This window comes from Pocillopora damicornis, chromosome 12 (genome assembly GCF_964200805.1).
Source record: "Pocillopora damicornis chromosome 12, jaPocDami1.2, whole genome shotgun sequence".
NCBI classification, from domain to species: domain Eukaryota; kingdom Metazoa; phylum Cnidaria; class Anthozoa; order Scleractinia; family Pocilloporidae; genus Pocillopora; species Pocillopora damicornis.
The window spans coordinates 20,429,508-20,445,167 of NC_142681.1; the positions used below are offsets into that span (position 1 = coordinate 20,429,508).

Consider the following 15,660-nt stretch of genomic DNA (forward strand, 5'->3'; position numbering starts at 1 on the left):
CACAAAAATTGTTGCAAATATTAGTTATCTGCCAAATGTAAATCAAAGTAATTATGAGCTGCTCAACTTGGAAAAAAATTGTTAATGTGGACATTGCAGTGGATATTACTCCTGGGGGATTGAGACAAGAAGGCAAGTGAGACATCACATTACAATCTCCATGAATCAAACTTTGCCATGCAGGTAAAACTGTGTAATAATTTTATTTCCTCTTCTGTGATGAAAAAATAAAATACATGCTAATTAAACTATCCATAAATTTTCCAACCACATATTAAATACTTTATTTCCTTACATACTTCCCTATCTACTTGTACAGAGATAAAGCAATAATTTTTTAATGTAACAGATACTAACAGTTGGTTTGAAAATAATTGTAACTATTCTGTTAAAGACTTTTCTTAATTTCTATTCCCCTCACATTCCAAACAGCCCGCCATTCATCTGGACCAAGATGTGTCCGTGAGGTTACCCAGCCAGCCTCTTCAAGACCCTTGAGGAATGTTGGGAATGCCTGCAAAGTAAAATTATGGGCTAGAGCTACTAAATCCCATGAGCAGTCAGACAGGTGGTTCCTTTCTGCAATAATAATAATATTAACAATAAAAAGATTAGGACAATCTTAAAAGTTTTGTCTGATATAAGATAAGACCAAGAAATTACAAATCCAAGTTGCTGCAAGTATTGAATCAGATGCAGCATAGTGAACTTAAGATATACAATGCTCTTTGGACTTAACCCCCCGCCCTCCCCCCTCTTTTCTCCCACAGTAAAAAAATAATAATAATAATAAAAACACAGTTCAAATATAGATCACATGGTGAGAATCAAAACATCACTCTTAAATGCAGCTCAAATAAAAATAAAATGATGTGAGAGAAAAGTCTAATTCATTTTCAGCTAAGTTATTGCTGTTATTGATTACCTACTTCATGTAACAGAGTAACATGAGAAATTAAATGCATTTTACCCTCTGATGTTAAAAGTAAATGTAACAATACAATAATGGCGTGGACATGTGTCATAGTTAAAGGTTATCATCATGATTTTCATGAATTGCAAATATGTTTTTATTGGATTTTCATGAGCCTACCTTGCCACCAAAAATTATGTAAGGCCTCCAGTGCTCTTTGACCTCCATCTGAATCACCAAAAACCTTGAAAGAAAATTTTTTGGCAAATAGTTCAGGTAAAATAAGATATTTCCCCTTTGAATTGTACACTGATAACAGTACATAACAAAATACTATCGTGCAGAGCTTGCTTCTGTTCACAGGAGCAATCACATTAGCGCATGTTGACTGTCCGATTTGAAAAGTTCTTGACACCTACATTTCTGCTGCAATGGGATAGTCTTTTTACTTTTTGGGTACTTTTGATGGCAGTATCTTGGTCATTACATAAAATAACAAAAATGGTTGAGTTCACTCATCAAAAGAAAGATGTCATGAGCTTTGTCACAGTAGTGTGATAAAGAAAAAATTTGAGTTCACCTACAAGGAGTTGAATCCCAGGTATTTGCATGTATGCCCCAATGCTCTACCACTAAGCTACAAGGAGCCTAAAGGTAACCTGCGCCATATACCAAGTCATATGCGACTAAGCATCCTGCCTTACATGTATATTAGCAGAGCTTGGGTAGCCCCATAATTATACAAAATAGTAGTAACCCTTCAAGCAGAAAAAATTTGGATGTACGACCATACAACTGTACAACCGTACAACTGTATGACTGTGCGACTGTACAACCATATGACCACACAACTGTACAAGGTGCTACTTTTAACATGCATGGCCAACTGTACTGTGGGCAAGCTGACGCCACGGCTTTGTTCAGTAGTCCAGTGGTCAGTGCACTGGGCTCCGAGTCAGACGACCCGGGTTCTAGTCCTGGCCGGGGCAAGGCATTGTGCCCTTGAGATGTGTGGGAAAAAAAAAAAATGTGAACTCTACTTTTAGGCTTGGCTAAATCTATATATTATATTAATGAGAGTTGTGATAAGAATCTGTGACCATGATCCTGCCTCAGAATGAGTACTAACTAGAAGAATGTGATGCCAAAATATATTTACCTTTTTGATATGTGGTTTTGTGCGTATAACATAATCAAGAGAACAGGCTTGGAAACAGCTCTGAAGATGATCTGTGGCATTGGAATCTTCATGTAATGTCACATGAACAGCACCTTGATTAGAATGAAAATAAAAAAAAAAGAGTTAAGATAACCTACAACAACATTAAAATCTTGAATTTTTGGCTTGTAAATTAGTGGCCACACGTGGCTATTTATAACACTCAATTCTTATGAAAGAAAAAGCTTCAATGTCTGGGAAAATCACCTGAATTTCTTCCTTGATTTAATGTTAGTTTCATAATATACATAGTGCTTTCAGAGTTTGGTATTGCAGCATCAAGATCAGTAACACTGAAAGATACAAAACAATGTTATATTTATCTGAAGAGAAGGCAAGTTAAACTAACCACCTGATGTAACATTCTCATTTTTAAGTTGAAAAACAAGGAAGTAACTATACCTATTTATGACAGAGACAAATTCTGTCCCTAAATGAATTCTAAGACATTCCCCTGTGTTACGACCTGAGGAATATAAAAAAACACGATTATTTCATCATCATGTAAAACTCCATAGAACAATCACAGAATCATTAGTAGACCTGGCAGTCACATTTCTTAACAGACATTTTACCAAATATAACAGGTTCCCTGTTGCCCACTTCCTGTGGAGTCATTATATGCCCTGTTGACAGGAACTCAGTGACGAGAAGGTGCAGGCGAGACAGACTGATTGTTTCCATGACAACAGATGACACAGCTCGGAAATTTGCGTAAAGGTGAAGAAATGTGAAGATGAAAAACAAAGTCCAAGTTAGGCTGAAATAAAACAAACACAAATATTCATACAATCTATTGACAAAAAAGAATAAATTTAAGTTTCTAAATAATTATTATAGCCCTATATCCCCTGGGAGTGACTAAGATCTAATTTTTGTAAAAAGTACAGCTGCCGAATCAAATGTTAAGGTCATGAAAATAGGGAAAATGATCGCAAACTTAAGAAGTTTGTGATTGTCACACAAATATTCCTTGTCAGAACCATAGGAAATGCAAAGATAACAGTATGGATAATAATATCATGGTGTAAAGGGATAAACGTTTTTCTCTGTTCCTCCCAGTCACTAACATAACTTCTCAGAGAACATTTGATATCACAACAGAAGCAAAGTCTGACAACACAGATAAAAGTTGTTGGGTTTAGACATCCATCCAATTTTCAGCAGCCACAATTGTACTCAAGTATCCAAGATAGACAGTTGCAAATTATAAAAGCTCTCAAACAAAATTTGTCATTCTGTTAGAGTGGTAGGAAAAAGTGAAGGAATGAACTCATTCTGCTAAAAATAAAATTGGGATTCAACTATTTAATTTTTGTAAGGATGAGTTTTTAGACTTACAGAGGGTTTCCTGAGACCAAAGGTGTGATGATCAGACCAGCTATTAGTGCCATCAAATTTACTAAAGTTTCCTGAGTGAATAATGAGCATAAGATTAGTAAATTTGCTTTCCATTATATATATAAAAAAAATTACCAATTCAGAGTATATTGTTCACTAAATAACCAGTAAATTATTAAAATCATCTCAGGATTGCAAAGATACCTCTTCAACAGTTTGCTAACAGGATTGCATAAAAACAATAGGGCTTTTACTAGTACAAAATACAAAAAAGGCCGCTAATTAGTGATCATATAAAAGGACCTCTTGTTGCAGCGTTTAGATCACCCCTGATGAAGGCACTAGACAGGAGTGTCGAAAAGTTGGGTCTATGAATTGTAACTTCTTCGGTTACATTCATTAAATCTGCAAACCAGTGTAGCTTCAAACTATGTCTGAGTACAAAATGTGTTACCTGGCTTCCATCTTTAGCAGCAACATCAGCCATATTGTCCCTCCTAGCCTGGTGCTGAGTCATAGCAGCTCTTGTGGCACCTCCTGCCACACCCACAATAGACTGGGTTCCAATTCCACACCCCATCACAAAGAAAAATGAGATTACCAAAAACTGCTTACATTGTTACTGACATTGCCATAACAGGAAGTGATAAGAGAAAAAATATTACCAAATGTGATCATTACCTTTGATATACTTGATAAACAAGCCAGAAAAGTGAAATATGTTTTAAATAATGGCGCCAACATCTCTATCAGAATTGATGTGTCATTCAGTATATCAGCAAACAATCTGTAAATAATGTAAAATTTTATGACTTCCTCAAAATTATGAAAAATAACCATTAATTTAAAATATCATCATTATTTAGTAAAACTTATACCTAAGAGCAGCACTTTTCATTATTTTGAAATATCTAAAAGGTTTATATTCATTTATAATATGCATATAAGTCATGGTTAAACATTTGAAGCAAAATAGCCCACACACTATAATTGCTCATATAATTTTCTCATGGCAAGCAATCATGAGTATGTTTAATCCCTCCCCTTTGGATAAGACGCTAATCCATCCAAAGTTATCCCTTAGCACTTAGCTGACAATTCAAACATATTCATTTATACTCCTTGGTGGAGAGAGGGACTGGGAATGAGAGTAAAGTGTGACCTCCAACAACATAAAAGGGTGAGTCTGCCAGGGCTAGAAACCAGACCTCTCAACCCAGAGTCCAGCACACTGATCATGCTACATCTCCCAAAGAGAAATCATACTGATTAAGCAAAAAATATATATATTAGAGAACAGCAATTCCATCAGTCTGTCCTTTCATATGGCATACCTCCATTTCTTGGCATTACAATCCAAATTACTCCTAAATGGATATAACATAAACATAGTGTGAAAAATAGCTTGTTACAATTATAATAATGGTTCCCTTCCCACATAGAAAACTTGAGTTTAAGAGGTGCCTGGAAGAAGCACCCAAACTTAGGGCTGATATACTGCTGGTGAATGTCAGGCTGTCTTAAGTTTCCTAGCAAGACAAAGGGAGAAGTTGACAAGAGTAACTCAGGTCCTTTTTCATTGCTCTCCCAAGGTAATGTGTACAAAGTCAAAGTCTTCATACCCTTGGAACCATGCAAATAGAATGCTTCCCACCATGCCTGTCCCACCTGAAAAAAAATCCATGCCAACATTAAAATATAAACAGTTAAAAATATATCAAATTCTCCTATCTTAAGTTTAGATACACAAATCTCTCTTCAATAGAACTCATAAAAACAACCATATGAATCTATAGGAAAGAAGTTTACTTTCAGTGCACAAAATATGAAAAAAAAAAAAAAAAAAAAAAAGGAAACATAACCCACAAAAAGCTGGGAGGGAAGGGAAAAAAAGTGATCAACATGTAATTTCTCCTTATAATACCCATACATTATCCAGCAAACAGGCAATGAGAATACTCAAACATGTCAGGTAGAAACTGTTATCTTGATCAAACACCAAATTCTTGTAACTAGGTTACAAGGTGATGTGTAGCAGCTAGAATGGAGAATTAACAATCAGATCTCTGGAGACAAAGGGTTAAGCACAAGTTCACACATGAACCATACCCAAAGGCATCTCAGATGAAATAGGGCATGCCACTGGTACATATATGTATCAAGTGTCCAGCTTACATGCTACTCTCATCAAACATCCTGACTGGAATATGACTTATTGTTAAATATCTCACTTCTTAAAATCCATGTCATAGTTGCCGCAAGGGCTGTAGCTTTTTCATCCCCAACACCATAACCCTTCAACATGGCTTGTGTGGCGAGGGTACCAGTTATTGAAGAACAAAAAGCCTAACATACAGGTAAAACAAGTCAGCATCCATTTTTTTTCTGCTTTACAGCTTTAAACATGAATTACAGTGTTTTATTGACCTTCCATAGCAGAAACAATCATCTTTTCTTGGCTAATGAAGCAACCATGGGTATTGATCCACCTTTTTGCAAAGTTAACCCATAAACTCCCAGAAGTGACTAACATGTAACTTATCCCTACAGTATTCATACCTTATCCAGCAAATAGGTAAATGAGAGTACAAAAACTCATCAGGTAGAGCTTGTCATCTAGTTGTAACATCAAATTCTTGTAATAATTTACAAGGAAATGTGTAATAGCTGGAGGGGAGCATATTTTGGGAGCTAAAAGGTTAAGAGATGGTTTGGGAGTACTAAGGGCAACTGTCTCCAAAGAGGGCAATTCACATTTTATTTTGTTATTTTGGAAGAAGGAAGGATTAATGAGCAAGAGAGATAGATGAACAAAAACAGATAGCCTGAATTACCTGCATAGTATCCCATATTTGGTATTCCAAGTAATCTTTGCTGACACTGTCTGGGTAGCCTTGTGGAAGAAAGGCAGACTACAAAAGATACAGCCAGTCTCTTATCCACATTATATACATTAATCAATGTTCAAATTATGTTTGTGTGCAGCTTTTTTTCCCCGGCGATTTCAACTTGATACTAAGTATTTAGCTTTCATCATTTCTTTCAACAATTCTGCTCAAAGGATATTTGAGAATTTTTGAGATCTCCTGTCAAATATTTCATGATGTGCATTCCTTCACCAACAACTTTCCTGACAAATTTCATACAGCCTGCAATGGGAGAGGGTTAAGTAATCACCTTCCTCTTCCCCACCTCCCTCTCCCCCACCTCCCTCTCCCCACCTCCCTCTCCCCCACCTCCCTCTCCCCCACCCCCCTCCTGTCCCACCCTCCCACCAGTTCATAGCACAATCTTTGTTGTCCCTGTAAGTTTTGCAACATGGAAATTGCTCCTTTTGTCATCCTCTGCTTACCTATTCTTACCGGTATTCGGAATAAAATGAGCTCAAAATACAGATGCCTACCTTATTTTCTTTTGACCAAGTTCTTGTTTCTCCGAGAAACGTTGGGTAATTAACTTGTTGATCCCCTTGTAACCATGCATGTAGTATTTCATACTTTTTCTGGGAATCATGGGATCTTGGTGAGAGCTTTTAATGTCCTACTACTCTAAAATCTGCATCAAATTGGCTCTCAATCTTAAATCAATGGGGACTATAATGGCTTGAGGGTACTTGGGCCTCCTTTGTAGTTGCGAGGCCAACACAGCTGACATACCTTGAAAAACTGCTGCACTGAGGTAGCTGCAGAATCTCTCTTCCTTCCTATTCTTTCTATATTTCCACTTTCGGTAGAAAATCTATATTTTCTCTCTCTGCTGCCCGATCCATACTTTTCCGTAGCAACTACAAATTCATCCGCCATCTTGCCACGGTGCAATGGCATCTACCGCTGACAAAATTTAGCTCGATCCAGTATCTTATCATTTGCTCTTCTTCAATATGGTGGTTTCAAACCTAATCGTCTAGTGAGATTAAGCGATCAAGAACACATGATCTTTCTAATCACAAGGTCTTCTATATTCTCTCGAAGAATTTTGAGTAGTATAAGTCTGTCGAGATCTCGTTATTACAGTTCGATGGATCTCAAAGACGTCGTGAAAAAGCTGCACGAGTTTGCGCCACTACAGCTAGCTGAAGAATGGGACAACGTGGGCTTACTCGTCGAACCATCCCAACCTCATTTTGTAAAATCACTTCTTCTTACTAACGATTTAACTGAAAAAGTAGTACAAGAAGCTATTGAAAAAGGAGTAAATATGGTTATATCCTATCACCCGCCGATATTTAAGCCACTTAAACGTCTCACTTCAAAAACGTTCAAGGAAAGAATTATTGTGAAAATGATAGAGAATAAAATAGCTGTGTACTCTCCGCATACAGCTTTTGATGCGGTTAAAAATGGCGTGAACGACTGGCTCGCTTCAGGTCTGGGAAGCGCAAAGGTGGAACCCCTTCAATGTTCAAAAGGATCTGGTTCTTGTCAGTACAAAGTATTGACAAGTATGTTGACCAATCAGGAGGGAGAAAGTTTACTAAAGCTTCAAGACACCCTCAAAGGACTCGATGGAGTAGAAAGGATTGAGGTGGAGGCTGTAACAAAGTATGTTTTGACCATCTGAATAATTAGATGGGGGAGGAGGAGAGGGGTTGTTTGTTTAACATGTGTTTAGGAGGGTAAAGAATTTCCTATTCCCCTTTAAGTTCAGCCCACCTTTCTAAGAGATTCCCCTCTAATACTTAATGAGTGTGGCCCTAACTATGAGCTTATTCAGGCATACATATTACTCACAGCTGTTTGGAGAAAGGTTGTCAGGAAAAAGGACAAAATTTCATGTGACATCCTTAAAAGGTAATCTGGGTATCTAGTAATCAATGAATTTTCATAGTACAAATGAATAGAGTCATCAAACCTTTGATGCCTTCTTCGTGCAATGAATTTTTCTCAGATTTCTCTGAAATCCTGGGGCAAGAAAGATTACCTTTTGGGATTGTGTGCCTTTTTCTGAAAGCCTTGCTCAAAACAGCCGTTTATTAGTAGTGAACCACTAAGGGCAGTTTCAAGAGCCATTTTGTTTTGAAATGTGAAATATTTAAAACATTTTTGGAATGTTCTCCTCCACAATTTTTTCTCATTAATAAATGCTTAGGCTTATTGTATTTTTTTGTTCTTAACAGACCAGAGACAATTTCCTTACATTGCACTGAGACTGGCCTGGTCAATGCTTTTCAGATGTTGACTTCTCAGTTTCCTGAAACTGTTAGTAAAACAGAAGTGATGCCTTTAGCTCAGGTGGGGCTAAACAGTGCTCAGAACAACTGACAAAGCTTGAATCTGTAGATCTGTTTCCATATACAGCTTCTATATGTGTTTTCTAATCTTCATGGTCTCCCACAGTGACTTGCAGGGCTCAGAAAATTGACAAAGCTTAAATCCGTACATCTATTTCCATGCACAGCTTCTACATATGTTTTCTAATCTTCATGATCTTCCATAGTGACTTGCAGTACTCAGAACAAGTGACAGAGCTAAAATCTACATATCTCTTTCAATGATTGTCCACCAGGGCACCCTCATGCATTTTCTAATCTTCATGACCTTCTGCAATGACTTGTAGCTCTTGAATAGTTTTCATACCAGTATCTTCAAGCAAGAACTCCCCATAGGTGATTCTTCCCTTTTTTCTGTACTTGTTCTTCCTTCCTTCAGTTGTTTGCCAGAGTACTAAAAACCTTCCTTTAAATCAAAATACGTCTAATACCTGTCAAAACCTTAACAGTTGATAACCATCACTATTTTGAGGCTTCATGCTTATAGAAATGTTACATAATTTTTTCTTTTTGTTTTAATTGAAATATCATAACATGGAACAAATTTGATCAATCGATTTTTCTTTTTGAAATATCTTCAATCAATGTCAGTATCTGAGAAACTGCACACCTACCCCTCCCCCAACCCAACACCAGTCAACTGATGGCAAGTTAGGGTTAATGTTGAGTTTGGGGAGGGGTAGGTACACAGTTGCTCAGATACTGACATTGATCTGTTACTTTTCACAGATTCCTCTTTTGGGAACTGGTCAAGGAAGACTCTGTACACTACAGACACCAGTTACTCTGTCAGAATTGATAAACCGCATCAAAAACCACCTGAACCTTAAACATGTTCGTCTTGCTGCGGCACATTTAGGTATGCCTGAACTAGCTGACCCCCAGCAAAGCCATGTTCAGACTATTGCAATCTGTGCTGGGTCAGGAGCTGGTTTACTGCAAGGAACAAAGGCTGATGTGTATTTGACAGGAGAAATGTCACATCACGAAGTGCTAGAAGCAGTGTCAAATGGAGTACATGTGGTCTTGTGCGAACACAGTAACACAGAACGTGGTTTCTTGCTGGAATTTAAGACAAAATTGAATGGCTTGTTAGAAGAGAAGGTTAATGTGTTGGTTTCTTCATATGATGCAGATCCACTTCAAGTGGTTTAGGAAGCAAATTTCTTTTTGGAGACAAAGAACAATTCTTTTGATGTTCATTGACCCTGTAGCTCACAAGATCTCATCAGTAATTCTTCTTACAGTCTGTCATACAATTCTTAGGATTTTAGTTTGGAGAACTTGGTATTGAATCAACTAAACAATCTGGGAATTGATATTTTCCTTTATTCTTATCACTTGTCTACTTGACATTTTAAGGAGAAATTCTGTCTTGGTCAGTCATAGGAGTTAAATCCTCAAATTGATTGAACACCAAACAGATGCAATGAGTGTAGCATTGACCTCTTGGCTTTAAGGTTGACAACTGAATTTAGTCCTTGATGAGTACAATTTAATACTGAAGTTTCTAAGATGACATTGGGCCAGTCTTGAACATGTTCACTAAGCTTGAGATGTAAGCAGTTAACCTGCAAATGAAAAATGCTCAAGCCTTTATTTCTCTTGAATTCTCCTGGAAATTAAGTTTGGCTCAATACTGTCGGCTTACTGTTGTTTTGGAAAACATTCCAGCCTCCTTTAAAGGGCAGTGCAGGTGAAATTGACAAGTAGACTAGGGCAAACAAATAGAAAACAATGAAAAAGCAGGTAAATACAGTTGTTTAAGGGGATTGTGTTAACGTGCTTAAATATGTGGCAGATCCACTTAAGTTATCAACGATCAGTGAGAAGAAAGCTCTAAAAAATAAGGCAAAACCAAGTGAAACTTTGAATAGCTTTATTAAGTATCAGAGCTAGTGAACTACTTTTTCACTTCAGCAGACAGTGTGCAAACTTTTAACGTTAGGAAAGCCCTAACAAAGAAAGTGAAGAAGCAAAATTATTTTAGATACTTTTAACAATATAATGAGCAAATCTGAATGACAAAATATGTAGCACAGGTGAAAAAAGTCTTAAAAGATATAAAAGTAACAGAAAGCATCTTTAAAGGTATGTACTGTAAAAAGTACTATCTGAAAATTGGCTTTTGGCTTTGACTGTGGGCGAACCCGAGTTTTCGTTATCTGTGAATCATGTCGAGGCATTTAGCGACAACCACAAGCACTTGCCGTCAAGTCAAAAATAGTCTTTCTCACCAAGTTGCCATTGGCTTCCCTTTTTAAAACACCAAGTCCTTGATATTTGGTCGGAACGCATTTACTCTGCACGAGATTCGCACGAACTCCTGGGGACGAAAACACACGTCTCCGTTTGGCGAGCTCCAAGACGAACGCATGTGGTGTGATGTGTTTCGCAGAGGAGCTCATGCTGTCAGCTACATCACATCGGCCATAACACAAAGAGAAGTTGATAAGGCCTTTAGGTCGAACATACACGTTGGACAGGCCCAATCGTGCAAAGGAGGTTCTGAAGCTATGAAGTCGACATTCTGTCGGGTACTGACCACTGCGGAGTTTGCCATAGCGTCTCTTTGGCTTATTACCAGTGAAGATAGATCTTGTAAACGTTGTTGAAATACTCTTGAAATAGGCCACGAGGAAAACGGGTCCATTTTTCCACCACTCTTCAAAATTTTTTAATTCTTTCCGCGAGGTGTTTGTGATGATGAACTCAACTTTCACTTTACGAAGGCGTCTTTGTTCCTTCCACGGATCCAAAAGCCTTGATACGTCATAAAGTTCTATCGTCTTTGTTGTGTTTACAAGCAAATCTTGTGTGTTGTAAGCCAGTCTAACTCCGTCCTCGTCAAGTACGTCAAAAGCGAAGATAACGTTATCTTTTGTGGGAAGTCTAAGAAAGGCCAGGTGAAGTTTTAACGTGTTCTCGATGTCAATGGCTGAGGTATCAAAATGGGTTGTGAACTTTATTTTGTACTGATCGTCAGTGTTGGTGTTTCGACGAAGAAATCCTGAAAAAGATGGGATTTTTAACCCCAGGCTCTTGATGATCAAGTGGAAAAAAAACACATTAAACAAGCAAATAATACCTCACGATTGTTTCAAACAAGAACGGGAGTGTCTCGCACACCAAGCAAACATGTACATTTTTCGGTACAAAATTACTTCATTCATCAAATACTGTCGTATGTGCCACAGTTTGGAATTAAAATATACAAAAAAAAAAACATTTCCAACTTTAAAGATGCAAATCGAAGGCAGAGAAAACAGTTTTAAGCGCAATTCAAACAAACCTTTGTCAAATACAAAGAGGAGGTTTTCATCTTTTGAAATCCTCAGATCCTCTGACAGTTCCTCGATGTAGTCAGTAAACGTTGTGCTGCGCTGGTCAACAGATATCTTTGCCGAGCTAAAAACGATCATGAAAGCAAGAACAGAGAACAAAGATTGTGCATTCCTGAACTGGCTCATCCTTAAAGTCTCAAGATTCCAGAGCCAAACCTAAGAGAAGGTGGATCTAAATATGAGAGTTTCCTCTTGAAGACATTTATTTTTACTGAGGTGGCCAAAAAGACGCCAAAATGTTTTCGAGGCGACAAGAAGGCGTATACGTGCGCTGTAAAATATACAGCACTCCCAAACTTTTAAACATGATAGTTGATAGCTGATTAAAGGAAGCTTTTAAGACCTTATCTCATTTTCATAGTTTCATTAGTAATTAAAACCTCAGCATGTGCCTCTCCTTCAAGTGGTTTGCCTCATAAGTCACTTGAAGACCTAGGAAAAATCGTGGTAACTTAAAAATCATAGTCAGCTCGGAGAAGATAATTGAAACATGTACTCTGCTAGTTCGAGGTGAATGCCAGTCGCAGGATTCAAAGCGTACAAATAGTTAGGTTTTCGACGCACGTGATACAGAAAGGAAACGAAAACAGACAGTTGAATGAATAGTTTGTTATTCTTTTCAAAATATTTTTAAAAACATGTTTGCACAAGTTCTGAAACAGCTATCCATTGCTCTAAGAGGCTTTAAACGTCGCCACTTGATACTGCAAACTGACATATTTAAAATGTCCTCCGTGTTCCGAATTTTTGATTTTATCTAGTTAATGAACTGTAAACGCTTCCACACATTCTAACTAATCATGTTCAAGATAATAATGATAATAACAACGTATTTTAATGTACACAGTATCATCTAAATGTAACTTTATCCATCTCCAGTTCTAGGAACACAGTTAATCGTCGTAGTATGGTATAAATGCAGTATACATTAGAGTTTTAAAAATTGCATGACACGTGAAAATTTTATGTGGATTACCCACTCAAAATGTAGTAAGTTTCACGTTTAAAACAATTTTAAAACGTCATATAAACTTTCCAAGCTTTTTACCGAATCATCGACTTTTGCAAGAAGAGGCCGAAGATCATTTATTCCAGATCAAGGCCTATCTAAATTCATATTTTATTTCATGATGATAAAAAGAACAACATTTTCCATAGGCGACTCTAAATTTCTGAATTCCATAACACTTTCCTACATGATCCCACTTGATTAAACACTTAGGCTCGCGTCCAAAGAATTCACTAAATTTACTACTTGTTTGTGTGATTTATAGATACGAAAAACAACCTGTAGCGAAACAATAGTTTTATCCCACACAAGGGCGATGTTTCTTTATGGCAAAAAAATTGCAGGTTTGCTATGAACACGAGGCAAACCATGAGCACAAACAGGCTGTTCTAAAGCTCTTACCGGTGACACTGTTGTATTGGAGACATGCAAATTGTATTTGATTGAGTCAGAGATGGTTAGCTTTGAGCTAACAGCTTCACCCATGGGCTTATAAATAGTTTGGCGTTTATTAACTTCCATGTTTGTTTGTTCTCTTCTTACATTTTTTTTTTATTGTTGTTGTTTTTCTTCTCCCTCGGTGATATTTAGCTCACATTTATTTTGTGCATGTACACAATCTTTTCAACTAAGTGCTCTGAAAATGAATGAAATATTTTGCTTTAATTGTGTTAAAGGAAAGTATCAAGTCTTTCAGCGTAAATCTCTGTGGATATCGCCAACAAATTCTACCCTGTAGAACACGGAAAATACGTCATGTAATATTCAAAATACTGTGAAAGTAGCAAATGTAGAAGTACAAATGTTGCTGTTACTTCAATTGATCGGTTTCGACGCGGCGAAGCGTATCTACCACGTGCGAGAAGTATGGAAAGGCGAGGAACCTGCTTTGGAGAACACGTTGTTGGCCACGTTAAGAAACAGTTATTTGTTATGAAATAAGTGACTGATTTCGACAGTGAGTCGTAACTTTTATGCTTTTAAGATCCATGCGAGTATTCTTTTTAATCAGAATAGTTTAACTCCTACATTGAGTGAGATTTCTACCTATTAGATTTCTCAGAATTCTGTTAAAATCACTGATCTACTTTTAGACCGAAAGTTATGAAATAATTCACATTAGAAATTGTTAGTACTTTTTTCTAAATATTTACTGGAGGACTATTAAATCATATTTTCATCTCTGATGATTGGATCAGTTTTATGGATCACTGAGCAATTAATTAAAGAACGCAATAACTAATCGAAAACATGATAGCTGAGCTGCAAAAAGTGAGTGTGGTTTATTTCCCGGCATTATTCTTTGTGCGCACCAGAACTTTCTTGATACATCGAAAACACGAGTTTCAGACTAAATGAGCAGAAAAATGCACCATCTCCAAGGGTGGAAATGCCGCACTTATTAACAAAGAAAACTTAAAGTTTGCTAATAAACACCCAATCCACGTGGCTCAATTAGATGTTCGACCAGTAATTAGCAACTTTGAAGAAGAGCGCTCTATTTGTTGCTAGGCACGTGACAGATTTTGGCGGAAAAATGGCACGCTTGAACCTGCAAAGAACACACCAAGTCTTTTGTTTTTCTTTTGTTTTCTTTTGTTTTTTTAGGCTTTGCTGTCAAATGAGTTACTATACTGAAGGAATTTAAATCCCTTTTGGTCGAGAAACCCTTCACTTCGTTCGAGTCTTTGGAGCAGCTTGAATAAAGAATTGAAAACTTCACCAGTGACTGAAAATGGTTTACCCTGAGGTTGAATTCCACATTGGAGGGAATTTTTTTGCAAGGTTTGTTTTCGTTTCCCGGCAGTTATCATTTTCAAGTGATTAATTTGATATTAGGAAACTTCACGCCATTTAATATCGCTGTTCCTTTGCTCCTAAAGATTTTCAAAGCTGTAGAAAAGAGAAAATATTTCTCTAACATCAGATAGGTTTCATTGATGCTACATGTGTAGGATTTGTCTAAAAGGAAAAAATTTTCAAAGCTGTAGAAAAGAGAAAATATTTCTCTAACATCAGATAGGTTTCATTGATGCTACATGTGTAGGATTTGTCTAAAAGGAAAAAATTTCATCCAGCGGAACTCCTGATTCTGACTTCCTTAATACTTCTACATGGAAGCCATTGAGTTATATCTATAAGCGCTGGCTCGCCATTGATAATGTATCAGGTGTACAACAACAGCTTACCGGAGCAACGTACGGTCCTACTTAGAACTCGTTATAAAGAAAATAATTACAATTTGAGCGCATGAGTGTCTTCTCGTAAGTTCAATATCATGGTGAACTCAGAAGAAATAGTATAAGGTATAGGGGTCCTATCGTGTGGAAATCAATCCCAAAATTCACCAGAGATGCTACATCCCTAGCTTTTTAGAGGAAAACTTGAACCTGCCTCAAGAGCATTGGGCCAAATACAATTGGAGAAAGAGGCCTGTTCAATTCAATCGAAAGATCCTGTCCTCTTATATTTCTAATAGTTTTAATACATCCTTGTTTTTAATCGTTTTAAGATGTAACTTTTAAATACATTCAATTTAAGCGCTTTAAAGGAAATTTATGGCAG

At 37.0% G+C, this 15,660-nt stretch overlaps 3 protein-coding genes across 3 annotated transcripts; 1 reads left to right on the forward strand and 2 right to left on the reverse strand.

The window, feature by feature from the left end:
• Positions 1–184: 184 nt before the first annotated feature.
• On the reverse strand, positions 185–7,297 carry LOC113669550 (RUS family member 1). The gene is made up of 14 exons (XM_027185605.2): positions 7,130–7,297; positions 6,308–6,385; positions 5,705–5,819; positions 5,096–5,141; positions 4,808–4,840; positions 4,155–4,260; positions 3,928–4,029; positions 3,474–3,544; positions 2,708–2,892; positions 2,535–2,598; positions 2,340–2,425; positions 2,073–2,185; positions 1,094–1,157; positions 185–579 (listed from the first exon to the last, which is right to left on the reverse strand). The coding sequence occupies exons 1-14, from the start codon at positions 7,295–7,297 to the stop codon at positions 389–391; spliced, it is 1,422 nt and encodes a 473-aa protein (XP_027041406.2). The 3' UTR covers positions 185–388.
• A 21-nt stretch (positions 7,298–7,318) lies between these two features.
• Positions 7,319–10,822, forward strand: LOC113669508 (NIF3-like protein 1). Its single transcript, XM_027185557.2, has 3 exons — positions 7,319–8,014; positions 8,590–8,704; positions 9,472–10,822. The coding sequence occupies exons 1-3, from the start codon at positions 7,404–7,406 to the stop codon at positions 9,895–9,897; spliced, it is 1,152 nt and encodes a 383-aa protein (XP_027041358.2). The 5' UTR covers positions 7,319–7,403; the 3' UTR covers positions 9,898–10,822.
• On the reverse strand, positions 10,606–12,411 carry LOC113669507 (uncharacterized). Its single transcript, XM_027185556.2, has 2 exons — positions 12,035–12,411; positions 10,606–11,752 (listed from the first exon to the last, which is right to left on the reverse strand). Exons 1-2 carry the CDS (start codon positions 12,210–12,212, stop codon positions 10,929–10,931), a joined length of 1,002 nt encoding a protein of 333 aa, XP_027041357.2. The 5' UTR covers positions 12,213–12,411; the 3' UTR covers positions 10,606–10,928.
• Between the last annotated feature and the right edge of the window lie 3,249 nt (positions 12,412–15,660).